The sequence below is a fragment of the Hibiscus syriacus genome, unplaced genomic scaffold (assembly GCF_006381635.1).
Source record: "Hibiscus syriacus cultivar Baekdansim isolate YM2019G1 unplaced genomic scaffold, ASM638163v2 tig00111105_pilon, whole genome shotgun sequence".
Taxonomy (NCBI): Eukaryota; Viridiplantae; Streptophyta; class Magnoliopsida; order Malvales; family Malvaceae; genus Hibiscus; species Hibiscus syriacus.
This window is the reverse complement of record NW_024062987.1, coordinates 458,317-475,598: the sequence shown is the minus strand read 5'-3', so window position 1 is coordinate 475,598 and position 17,282 is coordinate 458,317. Positions and strand designations below refer to the sequence as shown.

The window sequence follows — 17,282 nt, the reverse complement described above, 5'->3', positions numbered from 1 at the left end:
ATCGATGCACCCTTTAAAGAAGAAACATCAAATGCAATTAGTGCATCGATGCATAAGGAGTGCATCGTTGCACCTCCTTGATAATAAAACATCGAATGCATATAGTGTACCGATGCATGGGTAGTGCATCGATGCACCTGTTAAGGGATACATCGATGCACTGTAGTATGTACCGATGCACTTCAATGGGAAATAGAATAAATCATTATTTAGTTTATGAAATGATAGATTAAAGTTTATCAATTGGATATTGATATGTATCAATATATGATTATATAGATATCGAGCACTAACAAATCCGGGTCAATTGTCAAGTTAAGATTCGATCGAAAAGAGGAAAATCATAAAAGTGGATTGGAACGTAGTGAAGCCAATGTGAGTGCACATTAGATAGTGTATTATGTTTAATGGAAATAAGATTTGTGACAAGTCTATTTTCTAGTAGAATGCATGAATTCATTAATATGAGCATATGTTTGATATGTTATGTGTGTGTTATTGATTGTTACATATGTTAATGATATGAGTGAATAAATGTTTATATGATACATGTTAAGTGTCCATGATATATGTACACATGATAATATGATATAAGTTAAATTATGTAATATGATACATAACTATAAGATAAGTGAAGAAATGTATATATGATAGAGATTATGTATGTGATGAATGAATGATATGAAAAGTGACATGAACTACTTGAAAAGAAGCTACCTGATTACATGTACATGTGAAAGAAGTTATGAGTTTATATGAACATGTGATATGAATGTGTATATGTGATACTTGAAAGTGAATCATATTATTATATGAATATGAGATACGATATGATAAAAGCTATGAGCATATGAGATATGACTATGTGAAACGATATAAAAGAGAATACCCATGTAAGTGTTAGGAGAGCTAGAGGCATAGTTGGCATGCCAAGAGTCGAGGGTCTATGTGGTCCTTTGGGACATAGTGGTCCTTCGGGACATAGTGGTCCTTCGGGACATAGTGGTCTTACGGGACAAATTCTACGGGCCCCTAGTGGGAATTATACGAGCTGTGGTGATAGCATAGTGCACAACCTCAATAGACTCGCATATCTATAGTTATCACATGTGTACATAGGCTAATAAAGAGATAATTGTGAAATCAATGTATGTGCTATATGTATATGAATTGCATGATATGATATATGTGTGATATGGGTTATTGTATTTGTTACATGAATATATGTTGATGTATATGTGAGTGAGTATAAATGACTTATATATGATGATATAAGAATTTGTTATAAGTTATAGAATATGAATGTAAGAGATCATATGAATAAGAAATAAGAGATATGAAGTATAATAGTATAGGAGCAGGATAAAAACATAAATGATGATATGTATGTAATTGTTATATGAAAAGCATATGAGTGAGATGATTTGATATGATGTGTATGATATGATAATAATAGTTGTTCCTACATGATTACAAGTTAGAGTTTACATTATATATTTATTCGCCTCACTAAGTCATAGACTTAGCGTGTGAGTGTTTCGCACGCAGGTTCTTACAAGCTTATGGATTGTTGAGGTGCAAGTCAAGTCAGCATTTTCCCTTACCAAGTTTCAGATCAGAAAATAGATGATTTAAATGTATTTTATGGTATAAAAGTCTAGTTGGCATGTATTTAAAAGATTTGAATTGTATAAGCTCTGAATAGTTCTGTAAACGTTTTGAATAAGTTATATGTTATAAAAGTTTTAAATTACTCACTATTTATACAAGTAAATGTTTTAAAAAGTCAATGTGACACATCAGACTCGGATTCGGGTTGGGGGTGTTAAACCGCTACTGGTAAGTGACGTGCACCTTTTAAAGTTGAATTGATTGACTCTGCCAAGTTGGTCGTCATGTGTCCATATCGATATCCACCATCATATGCGTTCATCCATATTTCTTTATCGCTGAGGCTGATGTAATTGTATCATTCATCGTTCTTCGCCCGCAAATCTTGAAGCATTAATTCAAACATTTGAGGAAGTAGTTCGTAACCTGATCAAAAAATGTATAACTTACTAACTTGCTTTCTTTGCAAAATTAAAACGATCGAAAGAAAACAAACTACATCAGTTTCACTTACCCATGCACACAATTAATTGACGCTCATCATTCTTCTTGTACCTTCTATGGTAGTTCGCATCAATGTGTCGGAGACAATACCTATATTGGACAAAGGGTGGTTGCCACATTGGACCCAAAGACTCCATTACTTCTTTGATCCTAGCTCCGCAATCTGAAATGACACAGATGTTTTCCCTCATGATAACACGTGCACGTAAATTTCGGAGGAAAAAAGCCCAAGAATCTGTATCTTCTCCTTCGACAAGAGCAAAAGCAACTGGAAGAATGTTGCGATTGCCATCTTGGACAACTGCCAATAATAAAAATTGCTTGTATTTTCCATACAAGAAAGTCCGTCGATCTGGACCACATACTTGCTGTATTTGACATCATTAACGCACTGTGGGTAAGTCCAAAAAACCCGGTAGAATTGGCATCGATCGCGGAGAACTCGATCATTATGGTATGCATAGGAGGTTTCGAAGTCCATAATTGTCCCAGGATTCAACCTCCGCACCAGTCTAAACCAGCCTGGAAGTTCGTTGTAAGATGCATCTCATTCGCCATGAAGTTTGACAATGACATTTCGTTTTGCCAACCAAGCTTTTTTATAGGAGACAGTTTACCCATACTGCGATTGTATAGTTAAAATCAACACAACAACAGCTATATAAGAGATTGTTTTTACCATGGGCATGATAGCTTGGCATATCACTTCAGAGTCCAAGTTGGGATGATCTTGGTTGACCTCTCCAGCATAACATGTGTGAGGACCGTTGTATACTGTTAGTTCACATCTGTTGTTTTTCCTCTTCCTTTTCGATACGCAAGAACCTGCGTGTAAACCATCCAATTACATCCATTTTCGCGTCGGGCACAGTAGCATACATATTTTTCTATCGTGGAGCGGTCGGCTCTTGATTGAACAAAATTACAGATATTGTAATTTTTTATAGCCATCATCGCTTATTCTTTGCTTGAAAACTTCATGCCTAAATATAACTCACCATTATTTATTGATGAGTAATATCCATAGTCACCAAGATTAGGCATATCCGCAAATTCTGACCTATACATTGCACCATAATCAGCTTCATACATGTGTGTTGGAGGGTCAGTTTGTGTCACATTTGCTGGAACTTCATCCACATCTTCATCATCATCGGAGTTGAATTACTGTGATTCTGGGTGAATGAATAGTCTAGTCTCAGCACCATCCGCATCAGGCTCACGAAGCGGTTCTTCTGGTGGAGATGATGGTTCCTCCATGCTCTCACATTTAGGTCAAAGAACCTACTACTTGCACGACTTCCCCTTGAATTGGAAGGCATATCGACATTCAGATCGAAAAAGCTCGCAGTCGAATGCCTCCACTGGAGCTTGAAGCCATCGTGTCAAATGGAAACTGCACAGATAGTTGCGTCGATGTCATCTCCATATTAAGGTTAAACGGATTTGCAGATGAATGTATTCCCTTGAACTGGACGCGATGTTGTCATACGGATTGTTCGCCGACCCACCTCGGTACATATCGTAAGGAGTTGCGGATGAATGTCTCCCAATTATGGCATTAAAATCATTACACATTATTGTCGTCGGGCTGTCAACTTGATTAACTTGTTCAGCCAGCCTATAGTGGGAGCTTAATGGTTGACCCCGAACGACGCATTTGAATAAAATTTGCATATATCTCAATATCAGCGTTTAAATAATTACTTTGAGCTTCAACCATCATTTCAACATCATCATTGTTCAAAAGTTCGAACGTTGTAAAAGTTAATGGCAACAATGATGTTGGAAATCTGTACTGCAACAACAATATTCTTCTACTACTTCCAACATGAATCTTCCTCGAAATCTTCGTTACCAGCTCCTCAAGAGTTATGTTTCTCTTCAATGATATTTTAACACGCTCATTTGATACAAAAACAACGCCGGTTTCATCTTCTCGAATTTCACCATTATAATAAATAATAGCTGAAAGTTGCACCATTCTTTGAGTTTAAAAGAGCAGTAATATTATATCTGCAAAAAAACTGAAACAATGCTGATTAAATAAATAATATATGAACGAAAATATAACATAATAAAATTTTTACACATAAATGTAAATAATTTAAATAATATAACTTTATATTATTACCTGTACCGTAAAACTATTTCGACGTATATTCCCGCTTTCTAATTTTACAAACACATAAATTAATTGACAACAATTAGTATAATATTTTTTCAAATAATCATAATAAACAATAAATATAATAAAAAAAGTATCACAAAATTATCTTATAACGAAAAATCGCACGAACTTCTGAATAAAATATGAGAAAATTGTCTGAATTATTGACTCGTTGACGGAATTATTGTATTAATTTATAAGTTGAGAGTAGAGATGTGAGGAACTTAACCCGGGGGAGAATGATATTTATAGCCGAGAAAAGTTGTAACAATTATACAAGGCGCGGTACATGCCCTGTGCTATATATAATTATAAAGGTCAGGCACGGCCCCTGACCCGCGCTATACCCTATGTGGCGTAAGACGCGTCCCAGGGGCCGCGTTATACCCACGTATATCAATATCAGCATAAGGCTCGTTGCAAGGGGACGTCTTACCCCACGTGGCGCCAAATCAACGTATAACGCTTTGCAGGGGCGCGCCTTACTGTAAAGGATGTTAGATCGGAAAATATAATTTGATTTGTGTTAGATCGGTAAATATACCGATCACCGATGATTTTTTGTTTTAAAAAACGCCGAAAATCCGTGTTTCACGCTGGAATCACAGGTCCAAATTTGCCTACGTGTTTAAATAAACCATCGCCTGTCCAAATCTGCATTATTCTCTCCTATTGGGGAGCGCTGGTTTTGTTGACAAATAAATTTTATCTATAAAATATGGGACCCAGATTCTTTTATGGTTCCAACATGAATATGTGTTCTCATTAATGGCTGTAATTTAGTTTTTTTATTAAATTAAATCGATTATGAAATATTATGTTTTAAATACTATTAATTATTTAATAATAATCGCTCAATCATCCTGTTACAGTTATTGGATAAAGAACTCGTGATCTATAAGAATAACAACGACCTTTAGTTACTGAGAAAAGTTGGTTCATGCATGACTATAATTTAGTTTAGTTGATATATAAAAAAATATAAAATTAAGTATATTTAAGTGTTTAGTTTTTATAATTTAAATGTACAAAAAATTAATATAATTTAGACATTGTATAAAAAATATAACTTTATTCTACAAAAAATAACACAGTATTATAAAAGAAATAATATGATGCATATACTAAAAAGTAAAAAAATATATTAATTTCATAAAATATTTTATTTTTATCAAATATCTTGATATAATTTTTTTGTTGCATAATTCATACATGAAGTATGAATAAAATAAAATAAAAATTAACAATTGACACATACTTACACCGGTGTAAGTAAGTATAACTTCCAATACGTTAGCACCTAAAAGTAAACATGTAATTACACTAATGTAAGTATGTTTATGTTTTTTAAGAAAATAAAATATATATCAAGTTATTTATGTATAAATTTTATTAAAAATATATAAATTAAAATAATAGAAAATTATATTTTATATGATCTTTCATGTAAATATTTTGACTTTAATACTAAGAATTCAACCTGTTAAAAAATAAAATATATCTTAAGGACAATTTGACAAAACATATATTTTTCTTATCTTATATTCCTTTAACTAAACATTGTAATTTTACATTCTTGTAAAAAAAACCAAATAAGATAATATAACATTCCTAGCAATATGTTAAGTTATATAACATGCCGATAATTTTATTTCTAAATATAATTTTACATTCTGTGAACCAAAAAAACTTAAAAGTTTTGTATTAATAATGACAATATTTGTCAATTGATTTATGTTAAAATAAATTAAAAATTTGAAGTTAGAAGAGAAGAAAAAAATTTAAGAATTAAAATGATATATATATTTAAAATTGAGATTCAAAATATCTTTCGGCCAAAAAGAAAAAGGAAAAACATGATAATCACATATTTTGGGGAAGTTCTAATGTATAACCGTATAATTTAAGGTTAATAAACGACATGAAAGGGGCGTAATCGAAAATATGATAAAAATATAATATTTTTTGTTGAACGTAGTATTATTTTAATATTTTTGATTAAATCAAAAATATTATGAAAAAAATAACATTTTCGTTTGATAACAAAAAATATTATAAATAATATAACTTTTTCGTTTTAACCGAAAAAAGGTTAAAAATTACCATTTATATTATGTCCAACAGGAAATATTATAATTTTTTATCGATTTTTTATTATACTTAATAATGTTTCCCCATATTTGGGTAGTCTATCCAAATCATTGATGGTAACAATTTTTTGTGCCATTTTTTTTTATTAAGATGTACCATTTTATTTGCAGATTGCGGTACCGTTTTAAGTCCGCTAACCAAGAAATAATAATCACCAAACTAATTAATAATTGCATAACTATGAATTTACATTTGACATGTATATAACTAACCAATAATTGCATGAATAATCATATAAAAATATATTTAAATTATGAAATTGTAGCAATTGTTTTAAAAGAAAATCAAATTTTGTATAACTGGGATGGTGGTTCCCTTTGCTATAAATAGGTAGAGCAACAATGATAGTTTGAGCATAAAACTTGAACGTCGACACCTCCTATAATCCGCCATGGATCTTTACCCTTACATCTTATCGTTTGTACTTTTGTTGCTGTTTTTATATATTTTATCGAGAAAAAAGCCAAAGAATTCCCAGAAAGATTGCATCCCGGAACCATCCGGTTCATTGCCACTCATCGGTCACCTCCATCTTCTAACTGGGAAAGAAACACTCTGCAAGAGGCTAGCAACAATGGCGGACAAACACGGCCCACTCTACTCACTCAAACTCGGAACCCACCGAGTGTTGGTGGTGAGCAGTTGGGAAATCGCCAAGGATTGCTTCACCACCAATGACCGAACGCTTGCCACTCGAGCTAGCATCGCCGCCGGTCGGCACATGGGCTACAACAACGCAGTCTTTGCACTCGCCCCGTACGGAGAATATTGGCGTGACATCCGGAAGATGGTCACTGTCGAGCTTCTTTCGAGCCATCGTTTAGACAAGTTGAAGCACATACGTTTCTCCGAGATGGATTTATTCATCAAAGATATGTACGGACTTTGTTCACCAAAAGGTGCCGAGAACATCGCCAAAGTGACGATCAGCGAAGCGCTGGAACGCTTGACGTTCAATGTAAACCTCATGATGCTCGTCGGAAAGCGATTTTCGGGCCACGACTACGCGGAAGTAAACAGCGAGCCGTGGCGGTACCAGAAGGCCATAAAGCAAACGTTGTACCTCAGCGGGATCTTCGTCCTGGCGGATGCTCTGCCGTTCCTCGAATGCCTCGATATTCAATGCCATATCCGTTCCATGAAGAAAACAGCAAAGGAACTCGACTCGGTAATCAATGTTTGGCTCGAAGAACATCTAAATAGGAAAAGGGAAAATCAGGGTACCTCTGAAAGTGATTTCATGGACGTTATGTTATCTTATCTGCCGGAGGATACAGTAATTTCAGGGCATACACGGGACACCATTGTAAAAGCAACAACATTGGTAACGGTTCATAATTCTTCTTAATCACTAACAACGCATAAACTAGAGACATAATTGTTCGAATTCAATACCGTTAAGAATCACGATATTATCTCATATTTTGTCTGAATCTGACTAGACAAACTTTTTTTTTTTTTGTAGATTCTTACATTGACAGGAGGGGAAAGCACATCAGTCACAATCACATGGGTACTTTCATTACTGCTTAACCACCCAAATGTTCTAAAGGCCGCTCAAGAAGAGCTGGATCACCACGTAGGACAAGAAAGGTGGGTTGAAGAATCCGACATTAAGAATCTCAAGTACCTACAAGCCGTTGTCAAGGAAACCCTACGCTTATATCCTCCAGGTCCCATTACGGGAATCCGTGAGGCCACGCAAGATTGCCGCATTGCTGGCTACGATGTCCCGAAAGGGACTCGTTTGATTGTCAACCTTTGGAAACTGCATCGAGACCCGCGAGTTTGGGAAAACGTCGACGAGTTCCGACCGGAAAGATTTATGACGACGCATGCTGATTTTGATGTCAGGGGTCAAAATTTCGAGTTCATGCCATTTAGTTCCGGTAGAAGATCGTGCCCCGGAATCACGTTTGGGCTACAAGTTGTTCACTTGACGGTGGCAAAATTGATTCAAGGATTTCATATTAGGACGGCGGATGGGATGGCAGTGGATATGAAAGAAGGTTTGGGGCTAGCCTTACCCAAGCTGAATCCTCTTGATGTTGTCCTCAACCCACGCCTTCGTCCGGAGCTTTACAATTGCCTTTAGGTGGTAATGTTTGAGAACTTCATTTTAAAATTTAGGTTTAGAATATAAAGTTGTATAAATTGAATAATGTCCAATTTAGTGTGTTTACCAATAAGAACCTATATAATCCAAGCTTATGCTGTACTTGTAAAAGGTGCAATATCTTTATCAGTAGAATCTTTGCTTTGGTGGCAGTAAATATTATGAAATCAATTTATATTAGCATAAAATTCAGGATTCAATTCTCATGTGTAATTAGAGGAGAGTATTAGTCTATTATATCAACTTATTCGATTTAACCAATTGATTCGGTTAGCTCAATTGGATTTTTGTGATTAAGTTGGTTATGGTGTCGATTAAATTAATTGTATTGGTTACTTATGATTATTAAAATTCATAAGATCAATTAAACTCACTTAATATATTATTTTAAATATATTAGTATAGAATGTTTTTAATCGTTGGATAAATAAAAACGAAGGATTGAAACAAATAGTAAGAAATGAGATTTTTCTACGAAAAAATGAATTATCCTTGATTTAAAATCATTAAACTTAATTAGTTAAATTATCTAAAAACTTGTAAAACTTATTATGTACGTATATACTAACCTTATATAAATTTACCGCGGTTAAAACTTTTATTAGAACTGCATCATTAATCGAAGTTTTAGAAAACTTGTTTAAATTGCTGTTACAGCTGCGTTTTAGATCGTGTCGAGTTTATAGCATATGCAATTGCGATTATTGCGGACCTTACACTATCATAGCATCAATTAGGATGGTGTAAGTTTGAAATTCTCCTGCACATAAATTGTTGGAATTTCACACCGACAATGGTTTTATTAATTGTTTCTTTTATGGTCCCGTATATTGCTTGAAATCAGGGCTGTCGAAATGTCAAATTGCTTCCACAAGCATGGCCACATGTGAAGTGCAAACATGAAACAACCCTTTCAATGGTCTTCTCCGCATGCATCCATATCATTCTCAGCCAAATCCCCAACTTCCACAATCTTTCATGGCTGTCGATTCTTGCTACCCTCGTGTCCTTCGCTTATTCTTCCATTGGTCTTGGACGACCATCGACAAAATATTCTTCAAGAACTATATATTCCTTCTCCTATCAAGTGTTAAGGCATCGAAGCCCCTCTAAACCTCCAGAACTATATATTCTTCCAAGTTCCTCAAAATATTCGAAAGTTTATATATCCTACAGACAGCTACAGCTACAATTTTTTGACATAATTATTGACAACTCATGTGAAACTAAATTTACTATCCGACAATCATATCTATACGCGTACGACTTCTCATCAACCCTAAATATCAATATATAAGTCATCGCACAAGACTCCAGAAGAGATTTCTCTCTCACTAGCTTTCTTTCTCTTGAAGATTGTTCATTACTTTTTCCAACCCGTCTACTCTCTAATTTCTCTTCATCAGCTGACCGATCACAACTATCTATTCAAACCAAAAAAGATGAACCGCCGATGACCATCACAATCATACTTTTTTTTCATCAACAAAAATAAAAGCTCTTAATTTAATCAATTGAATTGTGACTCAAGTTAATAAGAGCTTTAACATTCAGCATGGATAGGGGGGAAAACAACCAATCAATGACTTAATATCAAAAACAGTAGAAGCGTCTCTGATAAGAATGAAACATCAAACATCTCTTATTCTGTTTTCCCCAGCGTAGAATAACAACGCCATCGATTTTGGTTTAACTTCCAAATCAAATGATGCTTTTGGCAAACTATCAACAAAACTCTTTTCGATCATTTTATACAGTTAAACATTTGCAGAATATTTTTAAACAATACATTCTAAAATTAATATGACAAGTATGCTATACTAGAATATATGTTAATTTTCTTCCACGTAGAATAAGGTCGCCTGAATTAACGTGCAAGAAAATGCAGAAGCTGAAATGAAATTCTTGTTGAAATCTAGATCTGTAGCATATTACCGGTACAGAAGCTTCAACGATGATGTTTTTATTTAGACTCCGAAATTGCAGGCCTGTACAAACTCCAAATCATAGTCCACATACTTGGTCCAAAGAGGCTTGAATTGGTTCATGGCAATATCAAGCCATGGCTTCATGTTACCATTGAAGTGCACCACCGCGGCATTGCCAATCTCATCCATGCTAATGCTTGGATTGTAGCCGAGTCCGAGTACATGCCAAGACTTGTGCAACGGTTTCGTTGTGGAGTAAAATGTGATCAAACCGGGAGGCAATGTTCCCAATTTCCACAAAGTCCGATTCTCGTTCTGCAAAATCCAGGCATCCATAAATTTCCACAGGAAGCCACAAAGAACAACATAATTCAACATCCTAAAGAACAACTACTGCAGGCATGTCCACAGTTTTATTCTCATTTCATATGCTTTAAGCTTTGAAAGAGGACAATCAAGCTACGAGCTAGACTATGAAAAAAGGTTGCAGGCGCAGCATCCAATAAGCATAAATCAAGCACCAAAAATAGCACAAGCATGGCATAATAAATCAATCAAACAACTAAAGAGTTGCGAATAAAGCTTACCAGATTCTGCCAGCAATGATATTCCTCTGTACATTTTTCCCTCCTCCAAGCATCCAAATCAAAGAAATTCATCCCATAAGCCCAAGCACAAGCCTTGGGGTTGAACTTCTGCTTAATCAAAGGATTTGAGAAATTCATATACTGTGCATATCTATGGAAAGACCCAAAGCAAGTCTCCACCGCCCCATTCACTTTCCCATCCATATCGATCTTCCACAACCCTGTCAAATCCTTTTGCACAACAATATCATCGTCCAAAAACAAGATCCTATGCAATGTGGGGTACATCTCGGGTAAATAAAACCTCAAGTGATTCAAGATAGACAAATACTTGGGGTTCCTAAACTTCATGTTAGTCGTATCTTTAGTGGCATTCTCAAGCGTGTTCTCGAAGTAAAACTTCTGCAAATTTGCCGATTCTAGTTGTCTTAACACCGGAACATAAGATGAATTCAAAAACTTATAATCCTCAACTGCTTTAACTTCAATATGTGCCCCATTATAATCTTTCAACTTAAACATAACCTGCATTGCTCCGAGATTCATCTTGTCAGTCACCACATGGAAAACGTGTTTCCATGGCTCTTTGGCGTTCTTTGTGGCTGAATTGACCACTACGGATGCTGCAAGTACATTATCGGAGAAAATGGCATAATGATAAAGCTTAGGGTCCTCAAAATCAGGAGGAATCGGCTTCCCTTCGTCTGTATATTTCTCAGGATGTGCGATCCGTTCCTCCATCAATCTCATTGCCAAACAATATAAGCTTTTAGGGATTGATTTGGAAGCAATGAGGCTGGAAAATGCGCCTTGCTTTTTCGCTTTTGTCAGCTGCTCATTGGCGGCAAAGATCGTATCTTTCAATTTCTGGATCTTGAGTTGGTTATCAAAAGATTCCTTTGCTTCCGAGATCATTAGGCGGGTGGCTTTAATCCGCTCTTTGACATCTTTCTCAAACTGCCGGAGCACCGACTCGTCAATGGAGAGTGAATCGGCTTCAAAGAGAGCCCGATAAGATGGCTTGTTAATGAGATCCGAGTAGTTTCGTGATAGATCAGCGAAAACCCTGACGAGCTTTGAGTTTTCGAGCTTTAATTTCCGAGCGTAAGAGGCGTAGGCAAGGGCAAGAGAGCGGTGGTCGTCGGCTTGCTTCCGGATCTGATCCAGTCGGGGCTTGAGCGGATCCGATTTAATTGCCAAAACGGACCTCCTCGTGGATCCAATTCCAAAGGAACCAGTGGAGAAACCCTAGAAACACAAAGGAACGACACTGTTCCATCAGTCATTCTGGCAATGTTTATTTCTCGTGTACTTTCCTTCTTTAATTAATCGTTTAAATAACAAAATGAGTTTTTTTTGGGGGGAGGGGGGGAATCGAGTTAAATTTTCAGTTAAAAATAAGGAGAAAGTCAGTTACAACTTACAAAGTTGGTTTGGAGATGAGGAGAGTGAGTGCTGGAAGTGAAGAAGAACGATAGTGCAAAGAAGAAACAGATTGCAACAGTAATTGCAGAAGCCAATAATCTAATTGTAAATCCAAAACCTCCTCCGCTGCCGCTTCTTGCTGTACGGGGATTCGGCATCTTTCCTATTAATCACCGGCGCATCAAACGGTCCAAAAAAAGGGAAGAAAATGGAAATAACGGCCAAAACACAACGGCACTCTCTCACTCACTGCATTTGTGTTGATTTTGGGCTCTGAGTTTGACTTTCTGATGATTGCTAGTGAGATTTTTATGATAAGGGTGTGGTTTCGGGAGGTCAACGGTTGTGATTTCGTTTTAGTCGGCGATAAGCGAAAGCTAGCTGTGCGCCACTTGGAATGCGGCGGCAACGCGGGATCCCGTGTGAACACTTTTTTCCTCTTCTTTTATATACTACCAAGACTCCCCAAATGGAATTGAATCAAAAATCAAAATGCTTTTATTTCTGTAAATTATTTTTTATTAAATTTTATTATCTCTAATTTTTTAAATTATTTATGTTTTGATCAATTATCACGAAGTGTTTAACAACCTTACGAATTCGTTGTGTTTTGTTTTGTGATTTTTTATTTTTTCTTAAAATTTTAATTTTCTTTTAATGGCTAAAATACTTCTTTATCGACGTTCAATTATAGATTATCATAATTTATTATGTAAATTGTCTCAACGCGTTCTCTTTTATCTCTTTGTTATTATTCTTATTTTGATTTTTTTAAAATTCTTTCGAGGATCGATAAAATTTAAATTAATGTTTCAATTAATCTTATTATGATATACCATCTTTATTATTTGATCAACGTAAAACTGAGATATACTTTACTTTCTTCCTTTTAAATTTGCTCATAATCCGAATTTGAAAGAGAATAACTTAAATATCAATGAATCAAATAGAGTTTGAAAAGGATGTTCAAGAGACTTTTTTGACAATAAAAAAATTAAATGACGCTAGACACGTAACAATCGAATAATCAAAATAGACATAACTTAATAATAAATTTTTTTAATTAAATGATCAAAATGAAACATGAATCAGGTAAAGTGATTTACCCACAAACAATTTGGTATTCAACTCGGAGGCTCGTAGACCCTGGCTAACCAAACAAAAGAAAACAACCAACCAAACCAAGTATGTTGCATTGAATATTATATTGCAATATAAATAACAATTTTATTTAATATTTGGATTTTGAAAACATTTGATAGCCATAATTAAATACGACAAATTAAACTCTTAAGCATTTAAAGATGATAATCAGATTGAGAGACCAATTGTGGAAGTATGGTCAAATGTCAAAAACATTAACAATGTCTTTCTGTTAAAAAAAATCATGTTAGACTATTCCAAGCAGGCAATTATGTAGAAGACTAGAAGCCCATTCAGATTTGCACCGACATTTTCCATGGGCTATACAGTATGCAGTCTGCACCCACCGTTTATTTCACCACACTTTCCCCTTGTTACATAGATACAGTGGTCGACCGAAAGTGATCGTGTTTTAAAATTTTAATTTTTTTATGTCAAATTGTTTTTTTATCAATCTAGGTAAGTACAAGACAATATATGTTTCAAAATAATTTATAACCTCTTAACATTTGACGCTCACACCTCTGACGTTCTCAGTATTCGAACCCAGTTCTCAAGAAACGATAACCGTTTCTTTATCATGAAGACCACTCAGTTTGTGCCAAAATATATATATATATTTTTTAAATATTTTTTTATTTCTTTTATTAATAATTTATTTTTATCTTTTAAATACATTTATTTTTCTCTACTACATTAATCTTGTGTCCAATTCATACATATAAACTAAAATACATAATTTCAATAATAATGTTAGCAGGAAGCATGTTTTTTTTTGGAATAAATTGAGTGATTATAAGGTAATATTTGTTTATAATCTTTCTTGATTATTTATATTGCTCACATATCTTACAAATATAACTGTTCGAATTCAAATATTTAAAAAAAAATTGTTTTAACCACTGAGACAATTCAATAGGTTTTACAAACATGGTATTTTAGGAGAGTTATCCACTAAAGAAACAAATGGGTGCATTTTGGCACACATGACTAAGGGGACGGAGCATTGTTTGAGAATAGAGAAATGTAGGGCAGAATTTTTCATTTCCCCGAAGCCATGTCTTCTTTATAACCACATGGTTCTTGTCATATATATTCAAGACACCAAATTTAAGATAGAAGCGAAATGTTTTTAGGCCTATTTAGTAGTTCTTAGCCTTATTAATGAAATGGCTGATCCATTATATCTACGATGATAATGAATTAAGGTCAAAAAGTTGATATCGTGTGTAATGCAAAAGTGGGGTAATTTTAGGGAGTGAATTACTTAAATGGTTAAAGAGAATAATTGTAATTTAACAATTTTGTTTATCTATTACTTTTATAAAAGGATTAGTCCCTTTTTCTAGTTGATATATAATTAATGATTAATTTTTTCCTAACAAAATTATCGTTGAAGAGAGCAACACAGACGTGTTTCACTTCAACGACCATTATAGTGATTACTGATTAGATCAATTCGAGTGAAAATTTTCCATGATGACTTCTATCAAAGATCCATAATTAAACAGTTGAGATGCCTTGGATGCCCAGCGGCAAACCAAAGGACAAACGTGGAATATAAGAGATGAATGATATGTAATGTAGCTTGTAGATGAGACTTCCATTCGACTGCCTGTAATAATATAGAATTCTATTATGCAAACTGAATAAGGGGGGTCTACAACAAGCTCGCTTTAGTTAATCAATGATTTCAAGGATAGTGATAAAGCACACGGCCCGAACCCGCGTTTCTAATCGTAGATGACTCGTTCCGATGAGTGGATGAAGCCGTGGCAACGTGAATGGCTGCTGCCATTGGTGAGTTCACCACCGTTCGGTTGTTGCTGGCCCATGGCCATGCACGATCCAGTTTTAGTTGATGCTAGGGCGTTTAACGAGAGGTTACAATTAACACCCAAACCCGTATTTACTGGTGATTCTAAGAAAAATACATCTCATCGAGCGTGAAATAAAAGCAAAATGTGAAGATTCAGTAGTAGGCTTTCTTGGCATGCTTGGTGGTACCAACATGGTGCAACCACCCAAACCCTTTCAGCGCTTTGGAGATCTTAACGAAGTTAGGCCTCCCCATCCCCAAATTCATCTTTCTTGTCGAGAACTTGAGTGCCTGTAAACAGCACAAATCACCATCCGACTCTTCCTCGTAGTCGTCGTCCTCGATGCCATTGCCACCTTTCTTTCCTTTCTTCCATTCAACGCTTTTAAGCTTCAACTTATTGGAATCACTGCTTTCATATGCTTCCCATAATAAATCCATCCCTTCACCACCTCCATCCAGCGCCGCCGCCGTCACATTGTGTCTCTCCTCGAAAAGCTTGCATGCCAATGTCCTCTTCCACTCTTTTTCTTTCCTCATTGACCCCAAATAACTTAACTCCGTTGCTTCGTTGTTAATGCTTTGGGAACTCACCATTGCTCTGTCTTCAAGCTCCCCACCATTTTTAGTTCCTCTTGTAGCCTCCGAATCTTTTACTTTGCTCCCCATTGCCTCGGATTCCTCATCTTTTTCTCCCTTTTCAGACGATAAGTTTTCGACCCCGTCTTTTCCTTTCAAAAACTCTTCAAATATCTTCACCACGGCATTTACCCGAACAGTTTCCGGACGTGAAATATCCCCTGATTCTTCATCGTAAGCACCACTCGTCAATGTTTTGGGGTTGTGAACCGAAGCATCGTCAAGTTCATCAACAGTTTGTAAGCAATCAACAATGGCTTCCGTCTCCAAAACTCCATCTGGGTTTTCTCTAATTTCTTCGATGGTTGAAGCTTCAAACACGATCTTATACGCTTCAAGCTCTTCCAAGCATGGTAAGCCATTAATTCCATCGTCAACTACTTGGGACCTTGATGCCGTAAATAATGCAAGAACCAAAAGGGAAGTGGTGACGAAGAGCGGCGAAAGAAAAGAGAAAATCTTGAAGAGATAAGGAGAGAAGAAGACCAAGTAAGAAAAGTAGAGTGGATTAGAAAGAATGTAAGAGCAGAATAGCATGGAGTTTGAAAGCAAAAGGGTTGAAAACTGGGTTTTCTTCTTGGCAACAGCCACAGAAAACTCGGTCATCTTTTATGACGAAATCAAGCGAGCAAAAACACAAAGAATTCTTGGTTTTGTTTTGTTTGATATAGTTAAGCAAATGGGCAGTGAAAAAACTCCCCAAGTGAATGAAAACTGGGGAGTGGGAGCGGCGTGAATGAAGGGAAGAATTTGGGGTAAAACCAACACGAAACAAAAGCTACTTTGGAAACTTTTATCGTGTCTATAACCACCACGCATGATGAAATTTTGTGTGCCTTTCCTGTTTCTAATCAGCTATGATTTCGTGTATATAGTCGGCAAGGGATTGTTATATATACACGTAGAAGATGAACATTAATATAATTTCTTACCGGAAGATTCCCACTCCATTGAAATTACGCCTAAATTTGTTGTCATGAAAGTTTCTGGAACCAATCTAGGAGAAATCCACATGGAATCATGATTTCTAACCAACTACTTCCATTCATTACTGCCGGTCTGCGAATTGGTAAAATACGGCGACATAGTAGAAAAATGAAGGACTTTGTTAATCTGGATGAAGCCATTACTACATATCAGAGTCAAGTGAGTGATAAGACTATCCACGTACGTAATCGCGTACCCAAAT

General features: G+C 35.5%; 3 protein-coding genes across 3 annotated transcripts; 1 reads left to right on the top strand and 2 right to left on the bottom strand.

Annotated features, from left to right (window-relative positions):
* Window positions 1–6,786: 6,786 nt before the first annotated feature.
* LOC120153860 (dimethylnonatriene synthase-like) lies at window positions 6,787–8,709 on the top strand. The gene is made up of 2 exons (XM_039165729.1): window positions 6,787–7,760; window positions 7,902–8,709. The coding sequence occupies exons 1-2, from the start codon at window positions 6,828–6,830 to the stop codon at window positions 8,529–8,531; spliced, it is 1,563 nt and encodes a 520-aa protein (XP_039021660.1). The 5' UTR covers window positions 6,787–6,827; the 3' UTR covers window positions 8,532–8,709.
* Window positions 8,710–10,428: 1,719 nt separating this feature from the next.
* On the bottom strand, window positions 10,429–12,766 carry LOC120153814 (galacturonosyltransferase 8-like). Its single transcript, XM_039165685.1, has 3 exons — window positions 12,492–12,766; window positions 11,068–12,315; window positions 10,429–10,795 (listed from the first exon to the last, which is right to left on the bottom strand). The coding sequence occupies exons 1-3, from the start codon at window positions 12,648–12,650 to the stop codon at window positions 10,520–10,522; spliced, it is 1,683 nt and encodes a 560-aa protein (XP_039021616.1). The 5' UTR covers window positions 12,651–12,766; the 3' UTR covers window positions 10,429–10,519.
* Window positions 12,767–15,607: 2,841 nt separating this feature from the next.
* LOC120154059 lies at window positions 15,608–16,699 on the bottom strand. Its single transcript, XM_039165911.1, has one exon. It carries the CDS (start codon window positions 16,697–16,699, stop codon window positions 15,608–15,610), a length of 1,092 nt encoding a protein of 363 aa, XP_039021842.1.
* Window positions 16,700–17,282: the final 583 nt, after the last annotated feature.

Coding starts and splice junctions, on each gene's coding strand:
- LOC120154059 (XM_039165911.1), bottom strand. CDS start 16,699: ATGACCGAGTTTTCTGTGGCTGTTGCCAAGAAGAAAACCCAGTTTTCA.
- LOC120153860 (XM_039165729.1), top strand. CDS start 6,828: ATGGATCTTTACCCTTACATCTTATCGTTTGTACTTTTGTTGCTGTTT. Junction 7,761..7,901: donor TTGTAAAAGCAACAACATTG/GTAACGGTTCAT, acceptor TTTTTTTTGTAG/ATTCTTACATTGACAGGAGG.
- LOC120153814 (XM_039165685.1), bottom strand. CDS start 12,650: ATGCCGAATCCCCGTACAGCAAGAAGCGGCAGCGGAGGAGGTTTTGGA. Junction 12,316..12,491: donor CTCATCTCCAAACCAACTTT/GTAAGTTGTAAC, acceptor TTGTGTTTCTAG/GGTTTCTCCACTGGTTCCTT. Junction 10,796..11,067: donor ATCATTGCTGGCAGAATCTG/GTAAGCTTTATT, acceptor TGGATTTTGCAG/AACGAGAATCGGACTTTGTG.